The sequence below is a fragment of the Heloderma suspectum genome, chromosome 12, assembly GCF_057233095.1.
Source record: "Heloderma suspectum isolate Gila_16-S chromosome 12, 16-S_ref, whole genome shotgun sequence".
NCBI classification, from domain to species: Eukaryota; Metazoa; Chordata; class Lepidosauria; order Squamata; family Helodermatidae; genus Heloderma; species Heloderma suspectum.
Window position 1 is genome coordinate 23,714,311 of NC_139469.1, and position 22,447 is coordinate 23,736,757.

General features: G+C 45.4%; 1 protein-coding gene across 16 annotated transcripts in view; it reads right to left on the minus strand.

Annotated features, from left to right (window-relative positions):
• CAPN15 (calpain 15) overlaps window positions 1–22,447 on the minus strand; it is a 132,113-nt gene that overhangs the window by 70,388 nt on the left and 39,278 nt on the right. For 6 of the 16 annotated variants that reach the window (XM_084818773.1, XM_084818771.1, XM_084818772.1 and 3 more), the window contains one exon: window positions 20,404–22,447. This exon is cut by the window's right edge. The exons of 2 other annotated variants lie outside the window; for them this stretch is intronic. In XM_084818773.1, coding sequence (XP_084674899.1) covers window positions 20,404–20,579 — 176 coding nt within the window. In that variant the 5' untranslated portion in view covers window positions 20,580–22,447. 8 more of the 16 variants (XM_084818778.1, XM_084818775.1, XM_084818776.1 and 5 more) reach the window with 4 other exon arrangements.

Here is a 22,447-nt window from a genome sequence, read left to right on the forward strand (position 1 = left end):
CTTTGACGCTGGCCCTGTGTATACGCTTCTGTATACATAAAAAGGACAAGAGCAGCTGCTTCTCTGTCTGGGATAAGGCAGATGCTATCCTTCAGTTTCAGGTAAATTATCAGCTGGTCTTCTGCTCCATGAATACTTGACTGGGGCACTAGGGATGGAAGTGTTGTGTGTGCACTTGGAACACCAAAGGCCTATGTTGCAAAAGGAAAGAGGCTTATATTTCCAAAGTGGTTAATAATGACTTCCGTTTGCTTCCCGTTTTCAATGCCAGCTGAATAAGAAACATTAATTTCATTGACAGAGGGACAGCAGCACTCTACTGTTACGTGTTACAGCTGGCCTGGTTCTACCAACAGCATGAGTTACATACAGCTGCAGATGGGGGAACATATCTGGGACATTGCCAATATTTTAAAAAGAGGGGTTAAGTCCCTCTGGGCCTGGGCACCACCATAAGGGCATTTTATAGATGAAAGCCAAAGAACAGGCATTGCAGGACCCATAGAAAGGAGGAAACGTGACGAGAGAGAAAACGCAGGCAGCTGTTGGCCAAGAAATTTGATGCTGACTCCCCACCCCCACCCACAAATCTGCTGGTGGTGCTTAAGAATATAACTGCACATGTTCTAGTCCTGGAGAAACTGATGCAAATTGAATACAGAATCCAAAAGGGCTTATGTTAAGCAATGTTAGAGTGCCATCGTCGATACACTTTTCATTTCCTTCTCCTAGCCCCTTCAGAAAGCACCAGGATTCAGAGAGCTTTGTCTTCTTTACCACCACCACCACCAGGCCAAACTGCATGGAAAGCATGCCCTCAGGCAAGACTGAAGGAGATTTCCAAGGTGCTCATCAACCCTGCACCAGAAGAAGGGAGACATAGCATCAGGGCTTGTTGACTGGCTCAACTGCAATCTGTTTCCTCTATTCATCAGGCACATGTGAGCTATTCCGGGTGAGGCCACAGTCCAACCTAACTGTGGCTCACCAGACTTCAGATGGTGTCAAGTGTTCTGCATAGGAAGATCTGGCCACAGTGCCCTGTTCAACCCTAAGAGCTGCTTCACTTGGTGAGGCAACCAAGTTCGACTCGCATTTCCCTCAGAGCAAAGGGAAGCCGTGCACCCTCAAAACACACAAAGGCACAAACACTGGAAAGGCACTAGGGTTGATCAGCTGACCAGGCAAGCAATGGTCAAGCATTTCTAAAGCATGAATGTCATGAGGAAAAAAAGGTAGAGATTTATTACATTCTTATTCCATCCTTCCCCAAAGGGTTCAGGGTAGCATCCATAGCCCACCGCAACCCAATTTATCCTCACAACAACCGAGCGATGGAGCTAATATGGATTATGTCTGACTGGCCCAATGACAGCTAATGAGCTCCACGGCTGACCGTGATTTGCACCTGGGTTGCCCTGGTCCTAGCCCTTGCACTCTACTCACTAGGCTGTGGCCTTTGCCACAGATGAGTGCACCTGCTCCTGCTTGAGAGGCACCCACACTAACAGCAGGTAGACTGCAGAAGAAGCTCTCCTGTGCTTCTAAGTTTGCACCCAACCGCTGCTGGGCTGCTATCATCATCATCATCCATTATTTATATCCCATCTTTCAGGATACACATCCTTCCAAGGAAGCTTACAACTAACATCAACAATAATTAATCCAACCACAACGAACAATTGAACACAACAAGAAATCAGGAACCTTCACACAAAGAAGATGGTGATGGACAGCCCTGTCGGGAGGGGACAGTACAGTTGAAGCAGGTGTGGAAGTGGTATTCACCTGCCTGCACCCTCCTTTCTTCTGGGATCCTTCCTACTGAGCAGGTGGTGGTAGGTGACTCTGTGAGGAAGCGGGGGACAGTTTGGCAAGAACAGGCTCTGCGGTGAGCTTTCCCTGCTTCCTTCCCTCCCTCTTCTGGGATCCTACCCACAGAATGGTCGGAGATAACAGAGCAAGTTCTGAGGTGGTATTTGCCTGCCTGCCTGCCTCTCATTTCTCTAGGGGGCAAACTACCCTCATTCCTGCCCTTGCGAACAAAGGACACCATAATGAAATAAAAGCAGATAAGTTGCTATATATATAGTGACATTCTTGGAGCATTTGACCACAGCCAAATAATAGTCAGTTGATAAGCCTGCCTGGCCTAGGAGGCCATGGCTCAGTAGCAGAGCCCCTGCCTTGCATGCAGAAGGTCCCAGGTTCGATCCCCAGCATCTCCAGGTAGGACTGGAAAAATGCCTGCTTGAGACCCTGGAGATCTGCTGCCAGTCAGTGTCGACAATACGGGGCTAAATGGCCCAATAGTCCAACTCAGGAGAAGGCAAATTCCTATGAGATACAGACAGTGGTAGATAGCAGAACCTAGGTCTGAGGATTTAGGGACTCAAATCTCCTCTTCACACTTTCCACTCTTACGTGGGCAACACTGGTGCTATGCCAAAGCAATCCTAGCCTTCAACAAAATCGTTAGCCCTGAGTAAGGAAAGGGAAGGGTGCAGCTTCCTTCCTGAGCCCTGCTGCCACTCAGCTTCTATGTGCTGCATGAATTTTCACTGCCCTTCTTGACAGCCCAGGAGGAAATCTCAGCTGAAATCATGATGTGTGTGTGTTATTGCACTCATGGCAACTAGCACTGCAGATGAGCCCTTTCATGTTTTTGCCACCCACCAAGCCTATCCAGCCTGATCAGGGGGACTATATTACCTTCCTTAAAAGCAGAGAGCTCAGAGAGGTCCTTCTCTTCCATGCAGGTCTCTCATCAATTCAGGGCTTAGATCTCAAGCAGCCTCACACTGCACATATAAGGCCTCTCAGCAACCTTATCTGCTGCAACACACTGGGCCAACCCCTCCCTGAACTTGTTTCCAGAGGTGAGGGTAATAAAGATGTTGCTGTCAATCCATGACATAAGATGACTGAGTTTCGTTTTTAGAACGCTTCCCTCTTGCTCCCAACTAGCTTCTCTCCTGCTGCTGAAACTTCTGGATGCTTCTTAAGGGGGGGGGGGAGAAAGAGAAGCTGCCAGGCATCAAGAAATCACTCACCATTCCAGCAGAAAGAAATCGCTCACCATTCCAGCAAAGATGTTTGCTGCAGCTCTCCTCCTCCCAAGTTGACCAAAGGAGCTGCAACGAACAGCCAGCCTGTAGTTCAGCAGTTTGCAAACATTCAGCCTTAGGGGAACCCTCTCCACATCTGCTGAGGGGCCCTCAAACATTGACTGAGGCCCAATATCTTGGGAAAGCTTCTGGGCAGATGCTTAGCTCCTGTGAGGGACTGGTTTGGCATCTTTCACTCCACCATTGCCCTGCTTGAACTCAGAGCGTGGCCTCAAACACACCTAACTCCTCTGCAGCTGTACACTGCACGGGGATATCAGTAGTGACACAGCAAGCTGTGGTTCAGTGAGGCTTGTCCTCCATTACTGAACTCGTTGTTACAAAATTCCCCAATAAGCTTCCAAGGTACCCCATGTTTCCCGAGAACACTGTCTGAAAGTCAGGGCTCTCAAGTAGAACATACCCAGGGATCAAACACAGGCAGCTTTTCTCTCCCCACAGATAGGGTGCACCAACATACTGCACTGGTCATACATGTCCCTGAAGTGTCATGACTCCTGACAGTTCTGTTCTCGTTCTATAGCAATGTGTGATGGGAATGAATCAACTGTGGAGCCTGGATGTGGGGCAGCCCAGGTTCAAATCCTTCTCAGCCACTAAGGCAGGAATGCAGAAACTCAGGCCCGGTGGCCAAATCCTGCTCACCATAGTTCACCGGATGGCCACACCCCCTTCTCCCAACCACCAATTGTTTGGTGGTTTCCCCGCTTTTGTGCAGTTTTTCCCCATTCTAAAAGGCTGGCATGCCTCTCTGAAGGCTGAGTTACTGGGAGCAACAGCTTTAAGCTGAAATATGCGGGTGTTCTGCCCTTGCCTCTTTTGCCTCTGGCCCCGCCCACCACTGGAATGCGGCCTCCAAGAGCTTCTCCAAAATGGAATCCCGCCCACGGGCTGAAAGAGGTTCAGCACCCCTGCACTAAGGGATTTGGGCAAAACTCTATTGATACTTCCAGACAGAGGGCTCCTAATGCTACCAGCCAGACTCTTTTCTTCCTTGATAGGTTTTCCACAGTAAGAAAAAGGACGGAAGTGGTGGGAAAACACAGAAGGGTTACAAGGAGAAGATAATGTTGCCTGGACCTCCCGTAAAATTCTGTGAGTGAGGGAGGGCAATGGATGATAAAAAGCTCATCTGGAAGCACCCCCTCTCAGGAGAGACTTACAGGAAGATTATTCAGGTATCTTCAAGGGTTGATCCTCAGGCTCAGCCACCCTTCTGAAATATGTCTAGTAACTTTCATGTGAACCATGGCCTACGTGCATAATGGCTGTGTGATTTAGGCCTCACTCAAGGGACTCATCTACTCAGGGGCCCACAAACATTGGCTGGCCAGCCAAACAACTGATCCACTACAACCCTGACCCAGAGGGGAGTTCTCCGCCATCACACTGAACATCAGAGGCAAGCACTTCCAAAGCACAGTGTAAAGGTGGGGATGATGCTCCATCCCCAGCACCAAGCTCAAAAGGAGGGTGTGGGATTGTGCATATCATGCTGTGCTTCTGAGGTGCTCACCCAAGCTCAGTGCCACATGGAAGAGCCCCTGCTCTCCTCTTCAGTTTGGAGCAGGGAAAGGGCTCCTTCTCCCCTCACCCAGCCTGACCATCTCCTAAAGTGCAGCCAGTTCCTCCCATCCTGTCTAATCCTTTACAATCTCAGCACAGAGATGCTGAGGACTGAGCTTCCTCCTCCTCCCTTCCCAGCAACTCTCACTGCTAGCAGTGCCCAGCATGCTAGCTGCTCTTGTCCCCTGCCTCGCTTTGATTAGCCATGCTGGAAGGGTGGGGATGAGTTTGCAGAGGACAGAAGCTCACATGATGAACACTGCTTGGCCCAGAGAGGTGCTTGAGAGGGTGCGTGCCACAGGCTCAGCACTAGCAGGTGGGTACAGGAAGGGAAGGAGCCCTCAGCTCAGTGGCCCTGTCTGCACATGTGCACAGTGGCACAGCACGCTTGCAAGAGGAGTAAGGGGCCCTCACCAGGGCAAGCAGATTTGTGGGCTTCCGTGCCCACCCCTTTTATGCAGCAGGTCCATCATGGGAAGAAACCTCAAGCATAGAGGCCGGAGCTCACATTAGAGATTCCATGACATGGGTAGGACAACTGAGGCCCTCCAGATGCTTTGGACTACAACTCCCAGAAATGTATGCATGGGGCTGCCTTTGAAAATGGTCTGGAAACTTCAGCTGGTCCAAAACAGGGCAGTGAGATGGTTAACGGGGACTAGATCAATGAGATGTTTCTAGCTCCACTGGCTGCCAGTCCCTTTCTGGGCCCGATTCAAAGTGCTGGTATTAACATTCAAAGCCCTAAATGGCTTGGGGCCAGTTTACCTGAAGGATCACCTCCTCCCATATGTACCTGCCTGGACCCTGAGATCATCTTCAGGGGTCCTTCTCCAGGAGTCCCTACCAAAAAGAGGTAAGGCAAGTGGCTACCAGGAAAAAGGCATTTTCTGCTGTGGCACCCCAGTTGTGGAACGAACTCCCTAGACAGGTTTGCCTAGCGCCTACATTGTACTCTTTCCGGATCTTTTTATTTTCCCAGGCATTTTTAGCATTCCAGTTTCTAGGGTTTTTTTTTTTTTAGCTCTTCTGTCTTAAATCTTCTATTGCATTTTAAACATCTGCACTGCTGCTAGGTTTTACTCTGGTTGTATTTTTATTCTGCAGTTCTAAACTACTATATTTTATATTGCATTTTCTGTTGTGTTATTGCGGTTTTAATTTTGTGAACTGCCCAAAGAGCTTCGGCTATTGGGCGGTATAAACATGAAATACATACATACACACATACTCCCATCAGCCCCAGCCAGCATGGCCAATGGGCAGGGGGTCTGGGAGTTGTCATCTAAAACATCTGGAGGGTTCCAGGTTGCCTCCCCTGTTCTATGCACATGTACCTAGCTCCTGCATTCCCTATGCATAACTCTACAGGCAGTGTGAACCAGCCTCTAGATTCTACAATATAAGGTCAGTTATCCCAGAATAAGAACCACTACTGGAGACCAAAGCGATCTGAATAATAAACACCCTTGGCAAGAGCAGGGGTCTGCAGACCTCTTCATCCTCTCTTGACAAGGGAACGTGCCAACAACAGCAGACTCGCCTCTGCTGGATGGGGTTAACAACTCCACCGAGACACTGCAGCGGCCTGTGGACAATTGGAGATATGGCAGTGATCAGAGTGTGCACAGCAGAAGCCTTCCGGAATTGCTTATCCTTGATAAGCCACCCTGAGAAAGCACCCTATGAATCTCGATTGTGTAAACAAGCCTGGGGCCTAACCAATGTGGTTGATGCAAGAATAAAATTATTCATGTGAAGCTTCTGGGTGAGGGTAGGAAAGAAATTATTATGCAGGCCAACAGGGAAGTTGCTTGCAAGGTGCAGAAGAGATAAAAGATGGAATCTTTCACTGGGCCAAATTAGGCTGTTTGCAATCCAATTAACTGCCTTGGCCAGGGACTTCCTTGAGTCTCAGAGCAATTAGGCCACCCAAGCCTGTACAACTTAAGAAATGAAAATTAATTTTATTTTAATCTTGTGCAATGCCCATCCCCAAAGAACCTTGTGTGGTCTGAATACTTGCAGAAATATGTTAAAACAAGCAGAGCCGGTTCTATAATGGATCTCCCTTTTACTTGGGCTCTCATTACTGACCAAGCCAATCGGTTATAACTTGGAAATCATGAAGAATTTAGCAGGTGCAATGCACTACAGCTAAGCCTGTGGCACTGTTAGAAAAATAAAATAAAGAGCTTTTTAGAAAAGCTAAAATGAGAACTTGGTACAGAACTCTTGACCTTCATGTATATCTTGGTTCCTTTGGTCCTCAGCATTAAAGATGAACATGCACTAAGGTCTGTAAAAAGGTGCATGGAGCAAAAACGAGAAACGCACATATGCGCAAAAAGAAAGGGAAGGCAAAGAAAGCTAAAGTGTTTCTTCAAATATCAGAACAACTTGCACTGTCTCTCACTCTCCAAGGAAGCTCAGAACAACCGCTAGCTCTTCCACTGCAAACTACATCATATTCTAACACGGTCTTCCCCAACCTGGTGCCCTCCAGATGTGTTGAACTACAACTCCCATCATTCCCAGCCAGCATGGCTACAATGAGCCTAGGCTCACACGCTCCCTCCCCTCCCCTCCCCTCCCCTCCTCCAGCACAGCTGTGAGAAGGCATTTGGAAGCTTTTGCTTCTCTTTTGATGAATCATGTCTTGTTGCATTGTTCAAACCCAACAAACTTCAAACCATGTGTAATGGAGCTGCCTTGTTTCAGCACAACATAGCTTAGATTAACCACAGTTTACGCTTCACATAGCACACTAAACTTCAGTTAATCTAAAACAGAAGCAGAAGCTTCTGATCTCTTCCTTCCAGTCACACTGGAGGATGAGATAAGAGGGGGAAGTGCACAAACCCAGGGATGGTGGGGAGGTTAGACTTATTCCCATCATAAGAAACCATGGTTAATTTCATATCTATCTTTGCAACATCCAAACCTATGTGTGTAGATAGGTACCGGAACAGTATCTCCTTTCCTCTAAAGACCCATATGAACACACCTCTAGTACTGATGCAGAAGTAAAGATGCCAGTACATACAAGATGTTTCCAAGCTCACCAAGCCAACATCAGTCACTAGTGCAAGGGTAGGCAACCTGATGCCTTCCAGCTGTTTTGGACTATAACTCCCATAATCCCCAATGATTAACTACAGGCTAGGGCTTATGGGAGTTGTAGTCCAAAACACCTGGAGAGTACCAGGGGCCTACCCCTGCACTAGCACATACAAATTTTATCCATCCCTCTGAGATGCATCATTAGCACTTGCCTTTTGGGTACCATTCTCAGCTTCATAACGGTGCTAAAAATAGCCATGTTTTCAAAGCTCTAGAAATCTTTGTAAACCAGTGATTAAAATCAAGCACCAGAAATTAAAAGAAGTCATAGCTAGACCAAGTTCCAGAAAAGGCAGAAGTGCAACACCCAGTGGCCTCAGGTTTTGTATCTTCCATACTGGATGGTCAGATGAGTACCCCCACAAATACTGGGTTTTCCACATGTGCCTGGCTCACATTCCAACAATCTGAGCGGCAAAGTACCCATGGCAACAAGAAACATCAGCATGTTGTCAAACGTCCATTTAAGCTGAAAACTAGTGGTAGTTACTGACACTGACAGCAAGGAACAAAACGATAAACTAAATGCCAACTACAGTCACGTGATATCCTTGCAAGCGATTCCACTCCTAGCAAAGATGGTTGGAACAAGAGGTGGCATCCAAGACGGGCAACAGCGTGGCCTGAATCATCCAGTGTAGGCAGATGTTCACCACACATCTCTACGCAGCCTATTAGCTCTTGCTAAATCAAAAAGAATTTGAGCTTTACTTGCCGTGCCTATGTCTACCTCTGTCCCAAATGACTTCTTTTCTCTTCACTAATATTTGGAGCTGTTTAGACAATTTGGATATAATGTCAACCTGATGGTACTTACATTTACCTGATGAATGCATTCTCCTGGTTTATTATTTGTTTTGTGTATTTTGCATTAAATTTAAGCATTTTCAAATTTTAAAAAGAGAGATCAAACTTACTGTTTTTAAAATGGAGTGAGCAGTTTTTAGCCTTCATGGTTACAGAGATCTGCTTGAAACTATAATAGCAATGCTACAGGATTATGGACAGGACTGTGGCATTCAATCTGTGAGACTGGTGTGGACAATTCTACCTTGCATTGTAGGAAAGGGGATGGGTGAAGAACTTAATATGCCTTTAGTAGAAGGAAGAAAGGATAAAAGGGCTCAAGTATGTGGTTTAATGATTTTTCAATCAGGCTTTTTCCAAGGGAGAGACTCCCATTTTATTTTATTTTAAATCATTTTAATCCTGCCCCTTCTCCAAGGAGCTCAAAATGGCATGATTCTCCTCCTTCCCTTATTATATTTTCACAATAACCCTTTGAGATAGCTTAGATAAGTGATAATGACTGGCCCCAGTGAGCTTCATGGCTCAGTGAGGATTTGAACCTGGGATTTCCTAGTCTCTAGCCCAGTCTTAGCCTGGTGTCCTCCAGATGTTTTTGACTTCAACTCTCATCAGCCCCAGGCAGCATGGCTAATGATCAGGAATGCTGGGAGTTGTGGTCTGAAACATCTGGAGGGCACCAAGCTAGGCAAGGCTGTTCTAACCCCTATACCAGACTGGCTCTCACTCTTCACTCATTTCACACTTGAAGGTACCCATTGCTGAAGAAGTCTACGTGGGAGAAGAGCAGCAATTTTTACCAGCTATATATAGTCTAGCAACCAAGAGGTTCATGGCAAGGACAGCCGCATTATGTGAACTACGCAGGAATTCAGTGCAGCCTTCTAGCTCACGAACATTTCCCAAACAGATCTTATCTTGAACGAACTGCCTTGAACTCACTTCTTCCTCGGATTTATTCAAAAGATTGAGGGCCATCCCGAGGCTTTACCAAGTTCAAAGCAACTGGATGGTTTGAAAGAATGAAGGGCTGTTTGTCGGGAGGCTAAACAACGTGCAATCAACGTTGCTAATATTTTTGATGGTTCACAAATACAGAAAGCAACAATTTTTCATACTGTGTTCTAGGGGATGCTGAAATTTCTTAGAAGCTTATCAAGGATTCCTTACTGAGAAGGCCAGTCATGATGGGAAATATTCCCTAAAAAGCAACTTGTCTGTCTTTAGCCATTTTCTCCTGCAAAGCACAGCAGCAGGGGAGCATTAGATGTTTCCCAGAGTACACTCTCACTTCATGCTTGGCACTTAAGGGATCACTTGACCCCCTCCCGGCCTGCTCAGTTGTTGCACTCATCAGGAGATACCCTCCTGGTAGTACCTAAGATTTCAGAGGTTTGGTTCATTATGGCTCAGAATAGGACCTTTAATGCTGTAGCATCCACTCTCTGGAATTCCCTACTACTACAAATTAGGCAGGTGCCAACCATTCCGGGTTTTCAGCGCCTACTGAAAAAGTACCTTTTCCAAAAGGCATTCCGAGGAAAGTAATCTTGTCTTCTGTGTGAAGACTTGTTTTTGTTCATCACTTAAAAATGTCTTCAATATAAGCGATTCATAGATACTAAATAAATAAACAGTCAAGCGTGCCTGGCCTGCCTAACACTCCATGTGATCTTACTGTACCCTAGAACAGCCTTCCCCAACCTGGCACCCTCCAGATGTTTTGGACTACAACTCCCAGCATTCCAGACCATTGACCATGCTAGGTGGGGCTGATGGGAGTTGGAGTCCAAAACCGCTGAAGGCACCATGTTAGGAAGGTCTGCTCTAGAATATACTCCAGACTCCTTGGCACCAGGAGTTTTGTGGAAGGCAGTCTGAGGTGGAATGAGTTCCCTCAAGGTAGAAAAACAAACTCAATGCTAAAAAAAGGTAAAGGTGTCCCCAACCAGTCGTGTCCGACTCTAGGGTGTGGTGCTCATCTCCATTTCTAAGCCGAAGAGCCAGCGCTGTCCGAAGACGCTTCCGTGGTCATGTGGCCGGCATGACTGAACACCGAGGTGCATGGAACGCTGTTACCTTTCCCGCCGAAGCGGTACCTATTTATCTACTTGCAATTTCTTGCTTTCAAACTGCTAGGTTGGCAGAAGCTGGGACTGAAGACAGGAGCTCACTCCGTCATGCAGCACTCGGGTCTCGAACTGCCATCCTGCCGACCTTTCAGCGTCTTAACCACTAAGCCACCGCGGCCCCCCAAAAAACTCAGTGCTACAGGGACACAAACCAGCTGGTGAATTACCCAAGGCTGTCAAGTCAGCTAGGGGGTGAGGCTGAAAAATCCTAAACTTTGCTGATGCAGGCTATTAGTACAAGCTAATAACCCTGAAATCCAATCACCTGTAGTTCCCAATCATGAACAGGCCCCAGGTTGCTCACCTCTGATCTAGTGTAAATAGCAATGCCCCCTTTTATGCATGATTAAGTGTGAAGGAGGTGAAGCTGCCTTTCTGTTTTTTTCCACATTTGAAACGTCAAACCTAGCAGTATTACTCAGCACAGCCTGGATACATACGTCAAACTTGATTCAGATCATCCTCCATCCCCTGCGTGCATCCAATTCTTTGCAGAGAGATGCAGAAGCCATTTGCCAATTACAGTGCATCCCAAGGGATTTGCAAAAAATTCCCCCTGTGCAGGTTTGCATCTCAGTCAGCTTCACCCATATGCAGACAGATTCATTTGAGTATTCAAAAGTTTATGGGGAAAATGGCTCCTGACGGGTTCAGTGATAGCATTCCCTGACTTGGCGCACATACCTGGCTTCATGCCATTTAAAACAAACAGATTAAAAGCCAGATGAGGGTGTCATGCAATTTGCTCAGAGAGAATAAAAGCTACAGGCAAAGCACCTTCATAGAAGCAACATATTTAGCCATGTGTGAGGAGAACCAGAACTGAGGTGGCAGATAAAGCTCTGGGTAGAACAGGAAAACATCCACATATTCCGGCAAAGCCTCTCTCCTTACACTATCTGAAATAGGGGAGACTTCTGAGAATCGCAACTTCTATTTGGGGGGGGGGGGAGTTTCCAGCTCTTATGATTCCAGAAATGTGAAGACTAAATATACTAAAGTTGGGAAACAAGGAGGGCAATAAAAGCACAGGTTCACTGCATTTTTCAGTTCCAGTAATTTCTTTTTTAAAAAACATCTATTGAGATTTTTTCAAAGGCCACCTCAAGTATTTCACATTTGAGCATATTGGTTTCAGAATAGGAATACAAGAAAAACATCTGTGGTTCATCAGGAAGAATGTTTTACCTAACTTGATAGGATTGAGGGGTCGTAGGTGTAGCTATGGGGTCATAGCTCAGTGGTAAATCACATGCTTGACATGCAGAAGATCCCCGGTTCGATCCCCGGCATCTCCAGGGAGGGCTGGAAAAATTCCTGCTAAAACCCTGGAGAGCTGCTGCCAGTCAGTGCCAACAATAATAAGCTAGATGGACCAACAGTCCAAGTTGGTATAAGGCACCTTTCTATGTTCCTATGATACTTGGGGCACTGGTATTCGGTTATTTTCCTGGATTAAAATTGGAGACACCATCACTCTGTGCTCCCCCCCCCCCCAATTGTGTTTGTGTGAATATATATCTTCCTTGGACAGTCTCCAGAACAAAGGGCAGGCAGCCTCCTTGCAACTCCAGAATAGCTTAGTTAACAATGCTTGACTCCCGGAATCTTGTCCTCTCCTTTTGGCCACAGTTGGCATCCAGGATGAGACCATGCTTTCTGGGCAATGGCAATACTTCTGGGATTCCCTCACGCCCATGAGCAGTAGCGTGGGCTGAATCAGGGAGTCCTGGTGCATCCTTACTCCTTTTCTTGAGATGAAGTCACTGCTCGTATGTTCACAGTGTGTATAGTAGAACTCAGGGCCGCACAGGGCTTCACTGCTTTGAAGGGCACCATAGCGGATGCATCCAACTTGGTGGCTTAATTTTTCAAAAACAACAACAAGAGTCTTGTGGCACCTTAAAGACTAACACATTTATTCTGGCATACGTTTTTGTGGACTACAGCCCTCTTCATCTGATGCATGCAGCATTATGGGGAGTTTCATGTTTATATACAGTACATATGTGGGGGTGGGGGGGCGAATTGTAAAGAGTGAGATCAGAAGGAAATTAAATGCAGAAAATACTGGCAGTGATAATCACGTTAACAGTAGCCATTCACAGTTGTTGCTCATAACACAAACATCCTGGCACTCGCACCAGTATACTTTGGCACACACAAACAGATAGGAGAGCAATAAAGAGATGCCACTTTTCAAATGTTTACATTTAACAATCAGTGTAGTGCCAAAAAACAAGCGGCCAAAGAAACATTTGCAGAGTTTTCCACTTCTCTCCGCCATGAAGGCTCCACTTCCCAATAGACTCAGCCAGAAATAACATGGCATCAGCTTCAAACTCATATGGCTCCCAGGAACCAAATATGACAGGTTAGCACTTGGACCACCACAATCCCTCAATGTGGAGGCATTCCCTCAACTCGAGACAGAGGATTCACTATACTTCCACATATTTGAGGTACTATTTTCTAAAACACTTTCAAGTTGGAGCTTGGGAGTAGAAAATTGGAGAGACAACACATCACATGTGCTGCCCTTGGAGTCAAGGCAGGATACAAATGTAAGGAACAAGATGAATCTTATACTATAGACTTAAGAAGTTAAACAGAGAATTGCCTAAAAAACAAACAAACCACCCATCCTTTAACACAAGCGCTTCTAGTGTTCGGCCATGTTTTGGATGAGTAGTATCAGTTCAGCATTGTGTTGCCCACAGCAGGGGCCTACGATTATTCCACATCCATGCAAATGATGTAGCAATAAGTATGCAAATTAGCTGTTGCCCTCTGACTTATGATTGGTTTCCAGTGTGGTCTCTGAGCTAAAGCAAGATGACTTCCCAACAGTTTAAGGCACCTGTATTATCCTAGCGGTAACACAAAATGGAATGCATCTTCTCCCTTATCAAGCTCCACCTGGAAATCTCAGCGCAACACTAGTCTAATGAATACTTGGAAAAACAATGGCTGGAAATGCCTTTGCCAGGCTTGCAGATTAACTCATAGGCTGGCTTGAATGATAAGAGATCCACAGGAAAAGCCGAGTCTATCTCCAGCTTCAGACTGACTGCACAGCAACAAAACTTGATTCCTACTGGGCTGGGCTCTTTGAAAAGGGCATTCAAAAGACAGGTTAGAAGAAGCAAAACTCGTTCCTCTAAGGAGTCCTTATTTAAAACAAAACAATTGTTCATACATGTTAATCAGGACACAGATCAGATGACCCGGGGGGGGGGGACACATACCTTTCAGCCACAAGATAATATTACTCAAATTGGTTTCTAATGACTCTGTACCTAGTGCACCACCTAGAATTAATATCCAGTCTTGCCAATATAAGAATACCATCTCTCTCTTTACTTCTGTGTTCTGCCTCACAAGGAACTTAGTGGTGAAGACAAAACCAGCTAACTGCTAGATATTATATTGCCCCCCCAAAAAAGGAGAGATGAAACAGCCATTTTTGCTTCTTTGTCCCAGTACCCCTTGGTGCATCCTGGAATCTCCCTGGCTCCTAATGAGGGTACTTCTTACAAACTGCAGACTTTGGAGCAATAACATTAGGGCCATTTTTCTCTACCCTACCTATCTTATTTTGTTCAATGTCCAGTTTGATGAATTCTGGAGAACTCAAGAGTTTGCTCACCACTTTGTGACAGTTTGGTTGGTCCTCATAGAGGTATTAGCATGTTGTGGCTTTGGGATTATTTCCACCCCCAAAAGAAACACCCAAGGCAGCTAACACATTGAAAAGAAACCACTAGTTCCACAGACATTTTTTACTCCTTGTCTACAGCTTAAAAGGAAGGTTTTACCCCACTGTTTCCTGATGAATCTCACATGGTTATCCTCCAGTTTTCCCACACTTTTATAGGCAACATGTCCTTGGCTGTGTGTGACCTGAAAATTACTCTAGCTATACAATCTGAATCATGTTTTTTCTTTCATCACCTGCTCCTTCCGGTACATCGGGCATGCCTTTTCTTTCTTTTCTTAATCTACCCTTCTGCTACCACAATGGGTTACACTGAAATGGTCAGGCTGTCCCCCTAGAACAGGGGTAGACAAACTCCAGACTTGTAGGATCTCCTTTGTGTTTTTGTTAGAACCCCAAGCACTAGCAACAGGAACCAGACACAAAATGATGGCTCAAGGGGTGGAGACAATTACTTATTCGGGCACCTCATGAGCCATACATCTGAGATAACCTGCATATACAAGTATTAGCTACATCCGAGTTACTGAAGATCAGCGATTCTAACACAACGCTCTAAAACTGGCTGGCAGAGCTGCAGAAAGACTTGGTCAACAGCAACCATTTAATGCTTATATTTTTCAGGTGAGGAACACTGAGGCTGAGAGACTAGCAATTAGTACAGGTAATTAGCCAGGTTGTTGTTGTTGTTCAGTCGTGTCCGACTCTACGTGACCCCATGGACCATAGCACGCCAGGCCTTCCTGTCCTGCGCTCTCTCCCGGAGCATGCTCAAGTCCATATTCATTGCATCGGTGATGCTATCTAGCCATCTCATCCTCTGCTGTCCCCTTCTCCTTTTGCCTTCAGTCTTTCCCAGCATCAGGGTCTTTTACTACTACTACTACTACTACTACTACTACTACTACTACTACACTTATATCCCGCCTTTTTTCCTCTTGCAAGGAACCCAAGGCAGCTTACATGGTCCTCCTCCTCTCTATTTTACCCTCACAACAACCCTGTGAGGCAGGCTAGGCTGAGACCCAGTGACTGGCCCAAAGTCACCCAGTGAGCTTCATGGCCGAGTGGGGAATAGAACCCGGATCTCCTGAGTCCCAGTCTAACACTCTAACCACTAGACCACACTGGCTCTCATTTAGGGAGAGGCTGCAGCTCAATGGTAGAGCACATACTTTGTACTCAGAAGGTCCCAGGTTCAATCCCTGGCATCTCCTGGAGAGCTGCTGCCAGTCAGTGTTGACAATACTAGGCTAGATGGACCAATGGTCTCACTCAACGTGAGGCAGCATCCTATGTTCATAGGTACTTGCGATTTTTCTTGCTGTTGTTAAACTACTGGGAGTCAGAAACACTTGCTGATCTAGTAAAAATCACTCAGAGATCTATCAGTACATCCTGCTCCACCTTCTGCCACCCTTGCATTAGACAGCTTTTCTTGCCATCTTTCATCTTGATGAACCTTTCAGGAGGGAGCCTTTTGCAAGGAGGCACAACTGTGCAGTAATGACAGACCTCAAAAGATTCCACTGTGGTAGCAAATTTGTAGGAGCAGTGTTGATAAAAATCAATTATTTTTTAAACATAAAATAAAAAATTGGATTTTTAAAATCTATCTCTGATTTTTTTTTATTTAAACCAGATCTCAAAATTTTCTTAAAACCATTTGTAAAAAGAGATCATAGGTCAAAGATATCATCATGAATACTCATTATACAACTTCTAATTATACTCTGTGAATACATTAACAGCAGTTTATGGAGATGGAAGATAACCTGATCAGTCCTATTCTGCGCCACAGGTGGTATACAGAAGTGCACACTCTCTTGCTCTCACTCTCTCAAGGCTTTGCCTCTCTCTAAGTGCAAAGATAGAGAAGGTCAATGAATACAGAATTTGGGGAGATGGAGTAGATCTGAACAAAGAGGAGGAGTTTGGATATAGATGCAAGAGATAGGGGAAGGGAATAGAAAGTGAAACCAAAAGTGAACAGAACATATTCATGCAGTCCTGACTCCTGAGAGAATGTCTGCTGCATATATCCTCCACTGTGTACCTGTCCTCAAATGAAACCTGCATCTCTGAATATGTATTAAGGTTATATTAAACCATAATGTACTTTTATAAAAAATGATGATTAAACAGAATCTTCCTCACTAGTGATTTAAACTGTGATTTAAATCATTAACACGGAATCTTTCAGATAAGCGATTTAAATCATGATTTAAATCAATTTGATTTAAATCAAATCAACCCTGTGTAGGAGTGTACTTTTGTGCAACAAGCACGCAACAGGAAAAAAGCAAACCATCCAAGAACAGCAATCCATGTGCAAAACAGGGTATATAGATTCCCAGAGCAGAGGAATGAGTAAGCAACCACACAAAGATATGGCCAGCTCTTGTCACAGCCAATATAGCGTGATGGGTAGTGTCATATTAGCACCAGGGAGCCCTCAGCTCGAATCACGGCTCATTTGAAAACCTCGACCCCTCACATCTAACCTTCTCCCAGTGTTTTAAATTACATTTTTAGCCCACCCATTCCTGCAAAGATCTCGGGGTGGCTACAAGATTCTTCCCATGCCCCATTAATTTCACAACCACCCTTTAAGGTAGGTTAGGCTGAAGGAGAGAATGAAAATGAGAGGCCCAGGGTCACTCATTGAGCTTCATAGCTAAGCAGGGATTTGAACCTGGATTTCTGTGCTCCAAGCTTGGCGCAGTAACCACACCACCACACTGGCTCCACGACCCTGAAGCTCATTCCAGGGCGAATTCCAAATGTAACAGATAAATATATGAACAAACAAGCCACCATGAAGGCTATAGCTTTCGATTACATTTCTCTATGATACCTGGGTTGTGCAGATGAGATGCGTGTAAAATTCACAGCACATCAATAGTTACGTTTTGGTAAGACACTAATGCAAACTAGCCTCCTCTCTCTGTTCTCCAACAAGTGTCCAAAAAATCCTTACCACTAGAAAACTGCATTAACTGCATTAATATGCAGCAATCGCTACATTGTTGCTACCCTCAAAGCCAGACAGGTAGCAGTTTTAATTCCAAGCTCTGGCATCCCATAATGCACTACCTCACCATTAAGGTTTCTTAAGTACACAAAAGTAGATATGTGGAATTACTAGCTGAATCTATCAGTAGAATCCAAAGTGGTTGTGCGAAGAGAGATCTTCCATAATCTTGCTATATACATCTTGGTATTTGCTGCCCTGTGGGCTGCTGGTTATAATCCATGCCTTTCCCATCTCAGTCTCCACTATTCAGAAGTTTTTCTCTGGAAGACTTGTCCCTTCACCTGTGTTATGCTTCTTCCTCTCCAACACTGGAAATTTTAAAAGCTCAGACAAAAGGAAAAAGTGTTGCAGAAAGCAATACAGAAGTCACAGAGCAGAAAACTAGCCAAGGTCAAATAAAACTCCCAGAGGTTATAAGAAACTTCCTTTTAGTATTACCAACAAGCTGGTCACAGGAAATAAAATAAAGAATACACCTGTGTTGTTACCACTGAGACATTGACAGAAAATCCAAAGCCATACTGAAAAAGAACAAAACCATGGGATTAATTTGCCACAAAAACTCCCCCAAGCTTGTGCACCAAAGAGGATGTAAGCAGCAAATTCCTTGGGGCCTGCAAAAAAAAGCATCACACACACACACACACACACACACCACAGAGCAAATCCTTTCCAAGCCAAGGCAGCTTGAGGACAGCAGCAAGCTGCTCTTTTTAAACAGGCAGCAGTCTCCATACAGGCTAAGGAAGACACACAGTCATTCAAAAAGCAGTAAAGCTATAAAAAGCAAGCATTAATCAGAGGCTCCAATATTCTTCGCACACACAACATGGCAGCTTTCAATGGCCAAAGCTCCCTGGGCAGCACTGTTAGATGCTTTCAACATACCTCTCAACCTGCAAAAAGGCTAAATGCAGGCCACCACCCCCGTAATCGAGAAGGCAAATCTTACCCAGGGAGAAGTGATGGGATGAACGAGCATGTATATTTACTAACCAGCTGCTTGATTGGTAGGTTTTACAAGGGATAACATCTAGATAAAGAGGAACAAATTGCTCTTGTGGCCTATTTTTGTTACTAAATCCTCCGCATATCTGCTTCACCAGGGACATTTCTCATGAAAACAGCACCTCTAATTATTAGGAATCCACAGGCACCTTTCAGGCCTATCCACTCCAATCTGAAGTTGAAACCTGTCAGTCTCCTGGCTAGATCAGAACCATGGTTGTCTATGTCCAAATCTAGATCTGGAGGGTTTGTTCTCCAGCTCAGGGTCCCTCAAGTCAAGGGGTGGAGCTGGGGACATGAGCTGGAGAAAATGGAGGCTGAAACACAAGAGGCAGGAAATGCTCTCCTGGCCTTGCAAGGGCAAAGGGCCACAAAATGGAAGATTTACCTGATCAAGTTGGATAAATTTCCCTGCAGGAGAACTGTTTAAGTCAACTTAGATTTCAGCTAATGACCGTTTCTGTATTAAAGGATACGTACTGAAACGTTCCATACAACTTGCAAGTTCCATGGCCGTGGAAACTATAGCATTTAGGATGTGACATTATTAATTCAGTTGCCCTCAGCCTCAATGTATATGGGTTTAAGTTTGAAAACTTAAAAGGTCTTAAATACCGCTCAATTGACAAAAGATAGGATCCTTCTTGTCGATACAAATATGGCAATTATTCAGAAACTAACTTCTGTGGCTTTTGCTTTGGTCAGAGCCTGTGTGGACTTTGTTAAATGGATTGTTCAGCCAATGTATATTGTAATTTGCAAACTGCTTACATTACTATACACTGCAAATATTGACTCTGTTATGGCTAACAGGTGAAACAAATAGACTGTAACTAAACTAATCTGACTAATCCAAAGGCTTCATACTGGCTTCTAATCACTGGGGCTGTTGTCGCATGCCCAGATTCTCTTCTGTACCTGTAAAGGCCTCTGAAATCTAAGCACAGTCTAGAGGAGCTCTTCAGGGAATGTCTCATCCTCACAGCTGTGAGAGTCATCCTTCACACCCTGGAGTTCTAGATATCCTTCAGTGGTGATACTATAACCACTTTTACAGCAACTCGTTAGGAGGTCACAAACGAGAAGCAGGCCCTAGCAAACAAGCATAGGGTGAAATGTGTAAAGGCACTGGGGGTGTTCAGATGATCAGCGAGGGAAACAATGCATTGGTTGTTTCCCCCGCCCCGCTCATACCTATCGTGCGACTAGGATTACCCTAAGTACCTGCACTCTAATCATGGGTTGCCATGTTGTCCCAATCCGGCATGCCATGTGGCCATGCTGACTTTTCACCTATCCTACAACCCCTAGTGCAAATCATGGGTTATAGTAGGGTGGGTGAAAAGTTATGATGGCTGCACCACGCGCCGAGTTTGGACAACACGGCAACCCACGACACAGTGCTGTGTCGGGTAATCCCAGTCATGCTGCGTTGTTTCCCCCACTGATCATCTGAATCTGGTCACTGAAACCCCAGCTGGGAAAATGCACAAACATTAGATGCTGGTGCCTAGCTAAGAATCTGAAATACACATTACCATTCATCCAGAGGCAGCTCCTGAAAATTTGATACTGCCTCCAAAAACCAGATGCTGGTACCTAGGCCTTTTGAACATTAATCCAGCCAAAGATCCCCTGCCTCAAGCAGCCAATTTTAATGTCATGCACATCAGGGTGGAGTATTGGGCAGAGCAAATTTCAAGTGCACACAGCTGGCTATTATCGCTTTAAAAAAGAGAAAAGAACAAAGCTAGCTAAGACGGAAAGACAGTGAAAATTTTGGTGCGGTCATGGCTAAATCCCACAAGATCCCAAAGCAGGCAGTCCTTGGTTTAAAACAGAGTTGAGAAGTATGCGATCAAGCTCCTTCCCCTGCTTTCTTACCTTCGTGCCCGGTGATTCACGTGCTGATGCTGCCGTGTTATAAGGGCACTTTCCCAAACAGAGCCACTGTGGCTACTCCTATACCAACTCGCAGCCAGGTGCCCTGGGTAGGTTGGGCCAGTGAAACCATGGTCCGACTCCGTCTCGGCGGCCAGCGATGAGGCTGAGCTGCCCATGGCTCCCCCCAACCCTGGCTGGGCCAAGATTTATCCTAGGTTAGGTCCAAGCCAGCGGCATGAGCAGTCGGCCCGAAAGGGTGAGGAGCTGCAGCATGGATTGGTGTAAAGGTTCCCAACACTGGAGAAAGGGAGGCTGGTGCTGATTGAAAAACAAAACAGAAACACAGAACAAGAGGAAAGGGAGAGGAGAGAGAAAGAAAGAAGGTATGATTCTTTAAAACCAATGAAGTGACATTTCTAAGAGCTTGTTACAAACAGAGATGGTGCCCAAGATTGCCAACAAGGTACGCTTCATTCAAAAGTAAGCCCACCTTCTTGAACATGATTGTATGGAGTGAGGTAAGGAAAATGAAAGATGCTCCTCTGGTTATGTAATGTAAGTGACCTGTTCCCAAGTTCTTAGGGGCACCTTAAACATTCCTTTCTCCAGTTTAGCAGTTCCCTTTGTGAAGGTTGGAATAGGGTACACCAGTGGTTTTCAAACCATGTTCAGCAGAGCCCTGAAGGCTTATCATGGGTGGGCAATCTGTGGCCCTCCAGAAGTCTTAGCCTAGAACTCCCCTGATCCTTCACCATCCAAGGCCCTCCTCCAGGTGCCTCCTCTAAGGGAGGCTTGGAGGGTGGCAACAAGAGAAAGGGCTTCCTCAGTGGTGGCCCCCCAATTATGGAATGATCTCCCCAAGAAGGCCTGCCTGGCACCAACATAGTTATCTTTTTGGTGCCAGGTTAAAAGTGCCCTCTTGCCTCAAGCATTTGGCAGCATATAATGAGTTTTTCATTAGGTCCTGGATCGTCTTTGGATGATTGTTTAAAATATGCTTTTAGATATATGTTGTCTGTGTGTGTGCTCTGTTCACATGTTATGTAAATACTTTTGGGGGGGGCACTTCATATAATATATTTTAATAGTTTTTAATTTTTGTGAATCGCCCAGAGAACTTTGGCTATGAGACAGTATAGAAATAAAATAAATGGATGAATTAGCTATGCTGGCTAGGGCTGATGGGAGTTGCAGTCCAGCAACATCTGGAGGGCCACAAGTTGCCCACCCCTGGATTACTGAGAAGCTTGTCAGGAGCAACTCTTATCAGAAAATCAGTAACAGCAGACAAGCTTCCCTGAAGGACAGTTTGCCAATTGTTCTTCCCTGGAATCCACAGGTGTGTGTGTGTGTGTGTGTGTGTGTGTGTGGGGAGCACTGGGTAAGCTCACATGCCCTCCCCAGAACAGGGATGGCCAGTGCACTGTGTGAGCTGAGCAAGCTCCCTAAAATACACCCCAGAATCCTCTGTAAAACCCAGCAATGTTCACAGAAGATGTACTGGGGTTTCTCAGCAAGCAAGTCAATATGGAGTTAACTGAAGAAGAAAAGTTTGAAAGCCACTGCCCAATACAGTGTAAAGGAACTAATGCTCTTGTATGATAGAAAACAAGTGCTACATTTCCTGTAGCACTTAAACCTTAGAAGTAATAAAGGGCCTGTTTACACAGATTAGTCTGGAACTAGCAAAATAATGAATGGAGCATAGGAGCATCTTTTCCCTTTCTCTCCCACACACATGCATATATATATATATATATATATATATATACACACACACACACACACACACATCAGACTAAGGACACAATCCTATGCATCTTTAGACAGAAAAGAAGTCCTGTAATACCCAGCATTTCCCAGCCAGCATTGGGAGTTATAGGGTGTTCTTCTGTCAAAACAAGGATAGGATTGCACTTTAAATCTCATCAGCTCCTACCATACCCCTCACCGGAAGCAGCATATTCGTTTAAGATCAAGGGACCTACATCAGAGCAGGCAGAACATGTTCCTCATAAAAAGAACCAAATGGAAGAGGAAGCCT